This window comes from Melozone crissalis, unplaced genomic scaffold (genome assembly GCF_028551555.1).
Source record: "Melozone crissalis strain CALT ecotype California unplaced genomic scaffold, PUWL_Pcris_2 ptg000023l_1, whole genome shotgun sequence".
In the NCBI taxonomy this organism is placed as follows: domain Eukaryota; kingdom Metazoa; phylum Chordata; class Aves; order Passeriformes; family Passerellidae; genus Melozone; species Melozone crissalis.
The window spans coordinates 16,451,800-16,466,470 of NW_026535801.1; the positions used below are offsets into that span (position 1 = coordinate 16,451,800).

The following is a 14,671-nucleotide window of genomic DNA, read 5'->3' on the forward strand; positions in this document are numbered from 1 at the left end:
TAGCGTGGAAAACAGCTATAATGAAAATGCTGACGCAGTCTTAACTACAGCACATCAGTATGAGCACGCTGCTATAATAGGCTTTTGTGATCTCGATGGACTTGGTTAAATCATTTATAATTAAAGTAATTGTATTGTGACAAAAAAAGGTTCATGGTATAGAGCATATTTTATAAATGCTATGCAATCAAATCTGAAAGATGGCTTGAAAAGTATGAGGTATGAGGAGGCAAGAAATTTCTTTGACTCTTCTTGTCTGGTATGTCACTAAGGAAGAGACTAGGCAGAGATATTCAATTAGGAAAAACAGAACAACAAAGAAAAACAAACGAGCCCACAAGAGCACAAGAAAACCAACCCAACACCACACAAAACTACTGAGTCCAGTTAACCATTCAGAGAATAAAAGCTGGGACAATTAAAAGGGCATATATGAATACAAATGATAGTACTGACTCAAAGCAACTGGACGTGTCACTTCAGGCTGTGGTCTAGTAGACAAAATGGAGATCAGTCAATGGTTGGACTCAAGTATTTTCGAGGTCTTTTCTAACCTAAATGATTCTATGGTTGCCTTATACAAAACTTGGACTAGTAAATATTTTGGTAATGGACGAGCATCATAGACCAATTTTTGTCTTCCTTCAGGTAAAAAGGCATTTTAAGATACGCACAACTGAAATCCTTTCATTAATACACTTCTTGAGCAATGCAGAAACTATCTTACCTTCCACTCAAGGATGAAAAAAAGGGCACTACATGTATTCCCAAGGGTCCACCTTCTCCAGAAATCTCCACTGTTTTTGTCATTTCACTGAAAAAGAGCACATGGAAACAAATCTCATAAGCTTATTCAGAGAATTTTCCATAGTCTCCAAATATCTCTATATCTCCATATATCAATAAAACAAATTCCTGATTGATCTGATAGCAGAAAGGGTAGAAAAAATATTTTACTCAGAGCTCACTAATATATGAAAATAAAATGAAAAGTAAAACAGCCATTAAATTCTTTAATTGTTTTAGATTAGCATTTGTGATTTTTAAAAGGGAAAGAAATCAAATACTAGACATTTTTGTAAGTTAACCTTCAAGTAAATTAATTAGAATACTAAATAATAAGCTTTTATGTGAGGAGAGACTTAATAATATAAAAAAAAAAAAGCAGAGGGGAGGGTTATTTTACATGTTCTTAATTTAAGCTCCATGTGAGTTGCTTCAATTTTCCCATGTGGCCACATCACAAACACAAAGATCACACAGAAAGGACATTAAGACTTTCAAGTCAAATCATATTTAAATATACTGATTTCTTTCTTCCCTCAGTTGCATAAAACCTCTCTGATGAACAAAGAACAAAACAAATAGTGATCAGTAGTGCAACTCAGCTTATTTTATCAAGAAGTTTCCTTCCTCTAACACTGTTATTAAAAACCTCTGTATTATCTCTGACAGACTTATGCTGTTTCATGGCATGTGCTGTTTCACTTCCTATTGACTATTGTACACTGTCAGCCTCACAGTGACCTTAACTCTATTCTGGGTGACCATGACTGGAAAAGGAAGGTACTTGAACTGGCTAGAACCTTAAAAAGTTAGCAATGTCTGTATTTCAGCAGACCTGGTTCCTTCATTTCACAATAGTGTCCATCTTCCAAAATACTCCCTCCCCCAGCACTGAACACCCCCAGCACCCAGGATCGGTGGCCAGCAGTCAACTCCTGGGCACACCCATTCAGAACATCCCAGCTGTGAGCTCTGTGTGCCTGCCAACCCTTCAGTGTGCACAGAACACGTGAAACTGAACCAAATGGCCACTTCAGATGCTGCCCTGAGTTAAACACTCAGTCTAACTGATCAAGTGCAGACTGCTAGAGAGAAAGAGACTTCTGATCCTTCCCTGTGCACCAGGTCTAGAGAGCACACGTTCGCCAGATAAGACAACCAAGCAGATTCTTTACTACCACCCTGCCCTCCCTACCTCAGATGATTTTTCACAAGTACCACAACTTCCTCTGGCACCAGTTGACTGATCTTGCTGAACCATGGTTTTATGATCATTTGATTTGATGCAAGAATCCGCACCGAAACCCATCAGGAGTCTGTGATTGCCCTTGAAATGGCAGCACAGTCACACCACATTAGGTACAACATGAAGCCAAGTGGCACAGCTGAGCCCTCTCACAAGGAGCACAATTACTCAAATGACCTTAGACAAAATCTGGTATTGCTTCCTAATAACACAGGAATATTTTTTTGTTGTTATGAACCTTTATCCAGTTGCACAATGATTAATGAGAAGCAATTTGCCCTAAATACAATAATTCTTAGCTTGATTGGCTAAATATAGAATAAGACTGAAAAATAAGTTTGTAAATTTTTTTTTAATTAGGGAACAGAGTGAGTTTTGGGGAGCTTTTATTTTTTGTAAACTGTTCTTTAAAGAATGCTGGCACTGTACTGAACTGATGTTCTCTAGATATTAAATGGAAAGACCCTGAATAACAAGCCACCACTGATCCCAAAGTAACAGATTTACATGTTACTGTATTTATAAAACAGACACCATCAACAGGCATTTGTGGATTTTTCTTTCCTGTATTCACCACTTCATTAATCAAATGGGGAAATCCTGACAAAATCTTCCTGTAAGATTTTTTTTAATACTTTTTTTTCTGGTGAGGCTGGTTAAAAAAGCTAATCAGTGTGGTTACCAAAAACCTCAAAAATGCATGCATAGGAAATTAACTCCTCTTTCAGTTCCATCTTTTATTTCCTCCAATTCTCTTAACACACAAAGAAAGATAATTAAAGGGCTACTTATATTGTCTTTTGAACTCCTACAAAATCAAAAAGCATAAGTAAATTAAGCAGCCAAGCCCTTTAGATTCCGAAAAAAATCAGAAGTAGTGAGTGGGCTTTCATTTGCACAGGGAAAATTTAAGTAATTTACAGCTGTCCCCAAATAACCCTGTGTGCTCTAGGGAGGAGTTGTCTTCCTAAGCAACTGTAACAAAGAGCAGGAATTTTTTTGAGGGCTATTGCGACAGACAGGTGAGCTGTCATATTAAATCAATGTAGTCACTGTTATAAGTAGGCCGAAAGCCAAAGAAAACATACAAACTTACTTTTAAACTGAACATGAAATGTACACACTAAGAAAAATAGGCTTCTTTGTGAAAACAAATAGCCCACATGCACATTATATATTACTTTAAAAATTTTTGGTACATCCTAAAACTTACAGATGCACTAAACGTTCAGAATAAGAGCACCTGTATACATGTATTAAGAACTTTGAAATTATAATGTTAATTAAAAATCCATGAGTCTAAATAGATTTCTTCTCAAACAAATGGGACTCTTAGTTACATCCAAGAAGAAAACAGCCTTTGACACCAACTTTCATGGACCTTTGAGGACATGTTATTTTTTATATTGTACCTATGCAAGCATGACAGTTAAAAAATTTTAAAACCAGAACATCTGGGATTTGATTTGGTTTTTTTCATTTGTTTAAGAACCTCCAAGATTAGCAATTCAGACACATTTGGTATCATTCACTTGTTCTGTCCCTCTTCAGGCAGGTTTAATCTGCCCACAAGGACAGCTGAACTCAGCACTGTACTATTTCATGCTGGCTTACAGTTTATACTGTACTGGACAAAGTATTCAGGAACAGGGCATGGCTGAGTGAGATTCTAAATAGAATGAGCTCTAAGAATACTAATTACTAAACTCCAAAGGCACATGGGACACACAGGTGCTAGGACTTCTCAGATTGACAGAGCTAGGTTAAAAAAATTAAAGAAAGATGTAGGAGAAAGCAGAATTACTGTCTTACAGGCTGATAGCTGTGACAAAAGAATGTAATTCACAGAATTTTTGCAATATTCAACACATTTTAAAAACAAACAAATACCGAAATAGGAAAAAAAAATTCGAGAAGTTAGTAACCTACTCATGACCTACTGCCCTTTGAAATCTCCTGTACAGATCTTAAATGCATTTTGCAGTAAGAGAAAACACATGTCTGGCTCATCAAATCAGTATTAAAAAACTAGAGGAAAATCCCTAGCTGGGGATGATAGGCTGGGAGCATCGGTAGGCTGAGTATCTCCTCCTTGCTCTTTAAGGAACAGGCCGAACTCCTACCTCAGGAAATCTTGAAGAATCTACTCTGTGGAATGCATACAGATACATTATTACAGGAGTCAAAAAGACCAAACTTTTAAAAAGCCTTTATGTCAGCAAAATTCCTCTGAAGTGCAAAGTTCACCCCAGCCAGAAACACAGCACTCAGCCTTCTTCTAACACATGCTGGCACCTCCCTCCCCCTAGCTGCACTGAAGGTACCCCTGGTCTCCCTCAGAGGAGAACACCTGTCCAGCATGACCTGATCCAAGATGCTATACTATTGATTTTTAACCTGAAGAGGCTGTCATCATTTACTATTTAAATTCTTCTTTGTTTGATATTATTGATTTCTGACAGATTCTTTACCGTCTATCACATTTGTCAACACGGCTTGCCATGCATATTATTAAAAACACTGATAGGTACTGTTCAGCAAAGAGATAGAGAAAGTGTACACAGTAGTGAGCATGCACAACACTGGCAATATGGAAAGCAAAATTTAAACAGAGTGCTGCACATTTAGTGGTCATATTAAATTGCGAATCAATCTATTCCTCCGATTTGCAGTGTCCTGGCTGTGGAATACTATAGCTCCCTCTCCTGAAACCTGTATCAAGAATTAGCAGTTTGTGATTTACACAATGGGAAAAGATCTATTAGCTGAAAGCTTCTCTGCAGACAACCCAAGAACACTGAAGAACCCAACCAACACTGAGCACACAGATGCTTTAAAGGGAACCCTTGCGAGAAAGAAACATTATGTGTTGCTGCAGCAAGACTGAGTTCACTGAGGTGCTTTGAGCTTCCCCAGCCACAAAGGCTTGGTAGAATTACTCTTGAAGAATGCAGTAGGCACAGCCTAAAGCAGATTAATTGTTCTGCAACACAGTGAAGACAGTACCTCAGAAAAGCTGCTTACTGCATGGGTTACTGGGCAAAACTTGTCATCATGTGTATGTCACAAGAACCTACTGCTTGAGTAAACACAAAGTATTTACCATTCCAGTGGCATTTTCCTTTGCAATTTTAGTCATAGTCAACACTTTCTCAAGCATTTTTAAGAAAAGGTACCGATTAGTAAGGTGCCATATCTCAAAAAAATCTTTTAGTGCAGAATGTCAATGTTTCCCTTGCAAACAGAAAAGCACAGCTGATATTCTGATATTCTGAACATGCTATGTGGTGTTTTTATTGACCACAGCCAAGCAAAAGGCAAATTAAATGTCAGCCAGATGTAGAGAGCTCACGGATGCAGTTATTAAGCTGTGTCTCCTTGCTTGTTCTTGACTTGCACCTCCAGTTCCATGCCTCTTCCTCCAACACTGCCATTCCAGAAGAGAGAGCATCCATCAACAAAAGGTGTTGATGTCTGGTAGAGAGCAAAGGCCTACAGGGCATGGCAAATTCCTACAGGGCATTTTAAAGAGGAAGCATGCACAGATTTATCCAAAAGAAGAGTCTGATGACTCTGCTGTGTACTTTTTTCATATACTAAACCAATACAGGTACTGATGATAAAAAATTCATCCAAAGATGGCTTTCAGAGTATTCAGCTAAACTAAACCTGTCACACTTCTCATCCAACTCCTCCTTTTCCACATATTTCCTTCCCTGTTTTCAGCTAGGTGCTCAAGCTTAAAATGTCTTGAAAGTCCTGAAGAAGGAGTTGGAACTCAAGATGTTATGTAGTGTGAACACACGCAAATGATCAAAATCAGAAAAATATCTAAATAGAGCTAGAAAGCACCCTACAAGGAGGAGAAAAAGCAACTCAGTGTGCAGGCAAGGGTAAGTTTTCCAGGTACAGTTAAGGAAACTGGTCAATCTTTTGTAAGAGACAGGAACAGAGCAGCTGCTCCATTCTACACAACACTAAACAAACTATACGTAAGTTCAAATATTTACTATGAAATAATGCCACAATCTTCCAGTTGCAGGTTTGAAGAGGAAACAAATCACCTTCTAACTAAAATGCAATAATCTAGTCGTTCCAGACTTTTTTTTTCCCCAGTAAAATTAGTTAGTTCTCACAAGATTAACCCTGAAGTTTTAGAGAGAAATCAGACAGCTGGCAAGCACTGGAGCTTTGTGTTTTTTTTCTTTAAATCAAATGGTTCAAATTCTCTTTTGTTACACTAATGAAAGACACAGTAGGTTAAAAATAGGAAAACACAGAGAAGGAAAAAATGCTTCAGCTACACTTTAATTATATATCTACAGTGCTTAAACCAAGGAACTCACCCTGACCTCTGCTAAAAAGAAGTGGGAAGACAGCAAAAGCGAACATAATGAAAACACATAATGAATTATCTATGCATAAATTACCCTTTGCGTTCCAACTAATCCACTGCTATTAAGCTAAACATCCACTTCCAAGCAGATTCGTGTTTACTGTTCCTTAACACAGTAATTTTTACTGAGAAAAGCAAGCTTTTCAAAACCAGTATTCCCATGTACAGTATGCTAAGGAATTCAGTGCTTAAAGTTGTGACAAGTACCTACCTAATCATCTACAGAGTATCAAGACACTGCTCTTACTATGAAAATCTTTCAGACCTAGTACAGAACATGAAAATAGGCACAGAGAAATACAAAATTTTATACACTGATGACACTAGCTTGGCTTCCTTTACCCTGAATATCATCTTTACTTGAAAATCAACAACAAAAAAAGCCACCTTCAGAATTTACAAGAGGATTGCCATTACTTAATCTATTGAAAACCATTCCAATGACCTAATGTTTTAAATCTCTCCTATAGTAAAATTCAACTCACAAAATGTCAAATCAAAATTTTCAGACTCCCAAGGGATACAGTCCTGAAAAGTTTCCCAGTATTTTTGCAGTGAAATGTTTTAAGAGAATCCAGGCAAAAGGACTTCCCATTAACTTCTAAGAAGAGAAGCCAAAACCCCTCCATACTGACACTCGTTTACTCCATGTGAAATTGATTTCCCCTACTTAAATCAGCGAATTGACTTTTTTAAAATCAAACCGTTTTCCTGCTTGAGTGAGGAATGTAAAACAATCCAAGTCTGGATCTTCAAGTTCAACTGACTAGGCTTCTTAATCATGCAATATTAATCATGACACTCTTTCTCTGCTTCCCTTTGAAATACCCATTATTGGCTGCAGTTAGAAAGGGACCCTGACCTCAGACAGGTTGGTGCTCTGATGAGAAGGCTCAGATCATTTTCTCAGATGAGAAGCTGCTATTTTGCTCAAGCATTACAGGCCTTAAAGCTTACCAAACCCAGTGACAGGAAGGAAAGCAGGGAAAGCAGCAGAGCCAGTAGTAGTTTTCTTTCCTCCATAGCCCTTTGTCCACAGCATGGAGTAACTAACAATTATGCTGAAATATTACCTATATTAACATCTCTTGATGTGGCTTATTTAAATGAAGGGTTAATGACCTGGTGGTCCCTCATGGCCCTAACAAATTTAAAATTCAACAAGAAAAATAACAGAACAAAGTAGAGTTTTGAGTAACACTTTCTTTCAGATAGGAGAAAAATTAGATATTAAGATGCTTTTTTACTGCTTGTGAAAAAAATAGGCTTATTATTTCATATTATTTTATTAATAAAACCTTCCTTACTTGCATTCAATCAAATAAAGATAATTGAGACAGACAGATGGTCTCTAGTGACTCATTATTTCCCTTTATAAACCTTCTACTCCTAATGAAAACACTTTTGGAAAAACAGTTTAAAAAACTTGACTCACAAGAAAAGCCAAACAAAAATCAAATCATTGCTATAAATTTAAAATTCTTTGACTTCTGAAATTCTTGTGAATTTCACAGAGCTATGAACTAACTTTGCTTTACAAAATACTGCATTCAGAACATCACTCATGTTCACTGAAAAAGTGGAATATTTTACAAATACTCCAATATAATTCACAATTTTGATGAAAAATTCCTCATAGTACCCATCTCAATTCTTGCAGGTAAAACAGTGTTCTTAAAAATCTCCTCAGGACACAGGAACCACAAATAAGGCATATTTTGGCAAAATTACTGTCACTATGTAAAACTCCATTTTGTTTTGATTTTTATTTGCTTGGTTGGTTTTGGCCAATATTTTTCAGACAATGCAATCTCAATCAAGATTAAGACAATTCATCTCAAAAAAAGGAAATAACTATTACCAATGCAAAAAGATTCTTGGGAATACCCTGTTCTGGCCAGCTTTCCCTTTTCTCCCTGTCTGTTCAACACTTACTTGATTGATACCCTGGCATCAATCAAGTGGGCCCCAATCTATATTCTTTATCACTCTTCCTTCCACGTTCCTATGTCAAGATAGTTTGCAGAATTCAACAAAAATTGTAAGACATCTACAGAAACCTAAGCTTATTCTTGTCTGGTTTGTGACAGAGTAGACCTAGCCACTTCAGAAATCTGAATACCTCTGAAAAGTATCACAAGGGGTTTTGTCATTGCCAATGTTTCCAAAAGCCACCAAATAATGAAGCAAACAAGTATCACAACCTCCTTCTGAAGAATCCCAAATGCAAGCAATGAATTGTTTAACTTGATAAACAATAATATGCTCTCAGAAAATCCCTAAGAGGACTTAGATAGCCTAAAACACCCTAGTAAAGGCATAAGGAAAACAGTAAATATGAACAGTGTGCACAGAGCTTGATTAATCCCCATTACAAATTAACGGATCAAGAGACAAATGAGTGCATATATTTGGTGATGCATAATAATTACCTCAGGTGAAACAAGCTGTAGAAATCTTTAGCAACATTCCACAAACAGAAAATACGCATTAGTGACTGAACTAAGTTCTATACCTGCATGATGAACACTAATCAGCAGGCGTGTAACTTAGAGGCCCAGCAGGTGCAAGGAAAGGTGGAAAAGCACTCCAGTTCCTTTTCATTATGACACCATTCTAAAAATATGCATCAGTATCAGCAGGCAGAAGGAATTACAAAATGGCATAGGAACTGGGTGAAAAGCAGGCCTTCAAGAGGGAGCAAAAACCCCAGAGAGATTGAGTTGAAAAACAGAACTGTACCAAGATGATGAAATTGCCCATGAAACTACAGAAATTATGACTCAAAGAACAAGAAAAACTGAGAAATTAATTCCCTTAAAGGGAAAAGACAAATTTTTATTTGCCTTGAAATGCTGTGAAAGGAAAGGTGATCCTTCTCCACAAATCCTGGCATGGCCCAGATCACCAGCAATGTTCAAGTCCCTGCTCTTGCTAACTTCCCCACAGGCATGGGGTACATATTCATGCCTCTTTCACAGACTCAATGTAGGTAAAAAGGGAATATTAAGACTTGTTTTTCTCTCAGATGTTTGCAAGGATAAATGCTCTAAGATTAAGGCATGCAGGTACTGTTTATTTCATGAGTTTTATCTTATACTGTTTTGACAAACAACTATAAGCTGCAGAATTATAGCAAATGACTATCTGCCATCATTAAAATTGAAACAGATTAATTTTTCACATTTTAGCTGTCACATAGAGGTTTGTCATGTAACACTTTTTAATTTAATTATACAACATGCTATATATATCTCAAGAGGTCTGCAACAAACATAAGATAATGGACAAAGTACTGAATTCCTCTACCTACTCAGAAAGCTGACTCCAACACAACCTGAATCACCAGTCAAAACTGAAATTTGAGCTTATGATGAGATAGAAAATCATCAACATGAAAACACTCCAACACTACCAAGGATCTGACCAACTTACTCTCTGAAATTAAGGCACCCTGGCTTGAAAATTTGGTGTAACAAATGCTATCTACAAACCCATTATTTTTTCAATTTCATTTTAGCCATTTAGAATTTTCCCTTTGATTTCAGGAGCAATAAACATTGTTACTCATTACTGAACTTCTTGAGAACACCTAATTTCTTCTCCTCTAGTTTCCACTATGCAGCTCTCAAGTTTTATTCCACTGGTTTCCAATGGAGATTATATATTTAAGTGTTGTTTAAAATTTAGACTGGTTAAGATAAAAGTTATTTCCTAAAATGTCAATGGAACTATGACCACATTCAGATAGAACAGCACAGGCCATCTCTAGTTTGTTATAACTGCGGAGAAGAAAACGATTTATTCCACCTGGCTTCTTTAGTGAAAGAATGCACAGGGAAATATTGCAAATATTAGCAATGGTTTACACTGTGTATTAACACAGATACAAAATCTACTACAGGATATAGCAAAGTAATAACCTTACCACTCAATACTGGAGATGACACTTAAAACAAAGGAGATAATTTTAGGATTATATAGTTCAGTTAAATAGTTATTTATTGAGATAGATGATTACAAACATTCTCTATCTCAAGACATGAAACACTTGCAGGACTGAATAAAAACCAAAACCTAGATTTCCCCCTTACCTTTATACTACAAAAAGCACAAAAATTCCTTCATATTCATCAATGAGTGCAAGATATAGTCATGCTCAAATATGTGCTCTGTTATGTGAATCAAATGCAATTTTAGAGTGGGAAAGGCAGGAGGAGGAAGAGATCATGGTGATAAGAAGCATAGTGCAGAACCAGAGGTGCAGCTGGAATGAGAAGTCAGTCTTGCATTGCATAAATTGACAAACCACGCTTGAGCCAGCACCAAACAGAAGATGTTCCTACCTGCTAGGGAGCCGGGCCCTCTGAGCCAACAGCAGTTCTGTGGGTCCAGTGAGGTTCATCTCCCCATCCTGAAAAGATGCCTGGGAAGCACCCTGTTGAGAGATTTCAAAGGGCATATTGAAACTATGTACATAATAATGCATAATAATAAAACATATATAATGCTGTGTTTGAGTTTTAAAATCTGTATTTGAAGAGAAATTCATTCTTGAAATTACATCATCTCACCGACAGTGAGGACTAAAAGACTCATTTTAGATGGATCACCTGTGACAGCATTTGGAGAAACAGGAAGGTATCTAAAGTCCTGCTCCTTGTGCCAATCCCACCGCCCTTCCACTGGAGAAGCTTAATGTCTTAAAGTTGTACTGCTTTACCTTCTTCTCTGCCTATCTAACCTGAATGCCATTCTCTCCCACTCTGAAACACTTCCTTTCTCCCTGGAGATGACACAGACCCTGAGTAAACCCAACAGCTTTTTTTGTGCCCTATCCCTTGGCAGTGTTTATCTAGCAAAGACATATTTTCAGAGTAGCTTCCCGGAAAAAGATATTTTGCAGCCATTTGGTCAACCAGACACAAAAATACAGTGCACACAGATGGACAACGCTAAAGCTCTTGAAAACTATTATTTAACTTTCTTTTTGTGATCCTTGCGCTCAATGTTTGTATTTTTTTCATACTGAGAGAGGGAAATAGTTACCAATGAGATAAGACCACTGTCAGCAGGTGATGTATTAGCTTTAACATACTGTACTTCATCCCAACCCTTATGGCAATAATGTAAACAGAGCAAAATCTGTAACAAAGACCTTTTTTGGAGAGGTCACTTCTGTCAACTGTGCAACAGGAATAGAGCTGGAAGACATAAATCTTCAGCTGTCAACACACTAAGAGAATTCAATTCAGAGCCTGATCCTAACTAGATAAAGGCTAAAGTTAATCATTATTTTTTTGTTGTTGCAGTGGTACAGTTTTCCAGTGTATACACTTGCCATATTAAGCTGTCTCAAGGCAAAAGGTAGCAATGCTATAAATTAATTTCAAGGAACAAAGTCAACTAGATAGGTAATTTAATTTGCAATAAATGTTCTGCACCAGTTATTAGAAGTTGCAGCTTCTCTCAAAATATGAGGTTCTAAAGGTTTGGTGTTTCCAGTCCCTCAAAGATTTGTATAACTTATTTTTAGTTTCTAAGTATCGAGAGATTTGGGGGGCAAGTGTGGGTTGCCTTGTGCTTCAAAATCATGAGCAGCATTGTAAGCAAACCCTTGAGATATAAACCAAGCTGGACCCTTTTTGTTTTGCATGGCGCTTCTGAACCCAGAATACTGGTAGTGATGCTCCTTGTGTGTTAATTAGAGCAGAAGCCAATGGACTTGGCTTCAACTGCAAGACCAATACAGTTCAAAGTCAACTTCCATCACTAATAAAGAACTACTTAGAAAAGCTGCGTATTGAGTATGTGCCATCTCTTCCAATCACTTTCCACAGCGGAATCACATGTCAAGGAACAATTGTTGTTATATGAAGTATATTCCATACTAATCTCATAAATCAAAAGTTTGACCTCAAGCAGTGCATTACCAACAGAAATCAGACACACAGCCTTCCTATGTTAAAACTCCATCTTGACAAAAGCTTTAAAAAAAAGTCTTGGTAGCAGCAGATGTTGGAAGCAGACAAACCCTTAACAATAATGCTCGCAACCACGCTAACCTCTGTTAGCCTGCCACTGAAAACGCTGGTGCTACAAAGGCTCTTCTTTATGGAAAGTTAAACCTAGTCATACCATGAGCAGATTCAGGGTTGTGATTAACTAGACCCTTTTCTCCCAGACACTGGCTGCAACACAGTACATGACACAGAACATGCTACTCATGCCTCAGAACTGTTTTGCCATCGGAAGCCTCCCTTGCAGTCTACCCAAGCAACATAAGCTATGCTACTCCTCTGTCTCTGGGCTTTTGGTTCGGTTAGTTTACTGTATTGCTCCCCCATTTTTGTATTGTTCCCCCCGTTTTATGTAAATGGTTCTGCCCTTCCCAGTTTTCCCGCCATTTGTACTGACTGTCCATTAAGTTATATAATTCCTTCTCCCCCTTATTTCCTTATAAGTAAACTTTTTCTACTCCCTGGGCCCAGTCAATTACCCCCCACTCATCCCCGTTTTCCAGAATCATCTTGTCTCTGGGGGTTGTGGTTGGCTGTGGTCCCAGGGTCCCTCCCTTACTTTGTATTGATTGGGTTTTCCCTTATGTCAGTTATGTTAAGTTCATCCCTTCACCCTTCCCTATTGGCTCTCTGTAAACCCCTCCTGTGTACACCCACCTCCTTTATAACCCTGTTCCACCCCCATTTCGGGGGTCTCTCCCTGGTTGTCACCTTAGGCTTCACATTAAACCTGACTTGACCGCATTGAGAGTCCAGCTCCTTATTCCCCGTCGTGTTGGCAGCAAGACCAGTCCACAGGCGAGCAGAGCCCGAGGCCCTCAGACGCCCAGGGGTGCTCGCATTGGATTGCAGCTGGGTGTCGGCCTACCCTCTGCTAGCCGGACTCTGACCTCCCAGGCCAGATACACCCTCGCCGCCCTGCTGTTTTTGCTGTGCTGAGATTACATCCATGCTTGTGCCCTATCTCCCACTTCTTGGGAAACAGATTTCCCAGCAATGATAAACACAGAGGTTCAGAACACAATCTTGTATCTTGTTTCTGTTGACTGATTCACAGATTTTTTGACCAGAAAGAAAATAATTTTAATCAGCAAGTATAATCTCACACTTTAATTTGCTGTGTGGCACAGCACAACATTGCTAAGAGCACAGTTAGACTCCAAGATAAGCAAGAGGTCCTTACAGAAAGATGGCAACAAACAGCTTTCTTTTCTGCTAAAGGCCAGACCAGGAGAAAGTATCTTGAAGTTTGATAAGAGGATTGTAATAGATACTTGAGGTATCAGGCCTTTGGAAGAGATCTTCCAAAATAGATTTATAAACATGTCTCACATGTTTCAAGGCATGATTGTTCCAGTGCCAGAAAATAATAGGGTAGCCTTGTGAGGCACCTGACAGTCATACACATCCACATTTTAATCTTTCCACAAGATGAACCTTCTGTGAGGAATTACAGGATGAAATTTGGAGTCCATAACACTTACAGTTTGCATTTTTTGTTTATTTTATTTATGGGGGTTTTTGGGTTGGTGTGTTTTTTTTATTGTGGTGTGGAGGCTTTGCTTGTTTAAATTTAAGGGTAAAAGCTTCCAAAGAAAAGTTATCCTCTCCTAACTGGAGAGATGTGTGCTGAAGGATGTCAGAAAAAGCTCAGTGTCAGAGGCCCCATCCTGCACACCACTGCCTGTTTAGATTTGTAGGAGTATAGTGCTCCCACATATCACAGATTATCACATACTCAAGTCAATAAACACAAAGCCAGATATATTTGAAGGCTTAACTGATCAAGGAAACATGAATCATAACACTGACATTCTAAGTGAGCTCTCTGAGAATGACATTAGAGCTCCAGTCACGTAACAATCACTATAAATGGACAAATTCCTTTCATACTTGAGCATTACATTAGAAGCACAGTACATTTAAACAGATCATCTCCTGACAAACAAGCAGAATAATAGCAAACCAACAATGCACAATTAAAGACACTGTCAAAAGACAATGACCCAATACACATAAAAATGCTCAATCTCTCGTTCAATGTTTAAAGACTGATTGTCAGTTTCTCAATAGTAGCAGGATTAAGGACAAACTAACAAACCTTGACTCAAATTCAGCTGACATTGTAACAGATTTACAGCAACAGAATTGCAGTATTGACTTAGGACACAGGAATAAAATGCAAAATCGTGTGGTAAAAACAAAAGCCAAGGAAGCATAAGC

The 14,671-nt window shown here is 38.0% G+C and overlaps 1 protein-coding gene across 2 annotated transcripts in view; it reads right to left on the reverse strand.

The window, feature by feature from the left end:
- The window catches only part of PARD3B (par-3 family cell polarity regulator beta), a 391,422-nt gene that overhangs the window by 219,313 nt on the left and 157,438 nt on the right, over positions 1 to 14,671 (reverse strand). For both annotated transcript variants that reach the window (XM_054278140.1, XM_054278137.1), the window contains exons 5-6: positions 10,775 to 10,866; positions 728 to 814 (exon numbers count right to left, since the gene is read on the reverse strand). In XM_054278140.1, the coding sequence (XP_054134115.1) occupies positions 728 to 814; positions 10,775 to 10,866 (179 nt within the window). The remainder of the gene's footprint in view (positions 1 to 727; positions 815 to 10,774; positions 10,867 to 14,671) is intronic.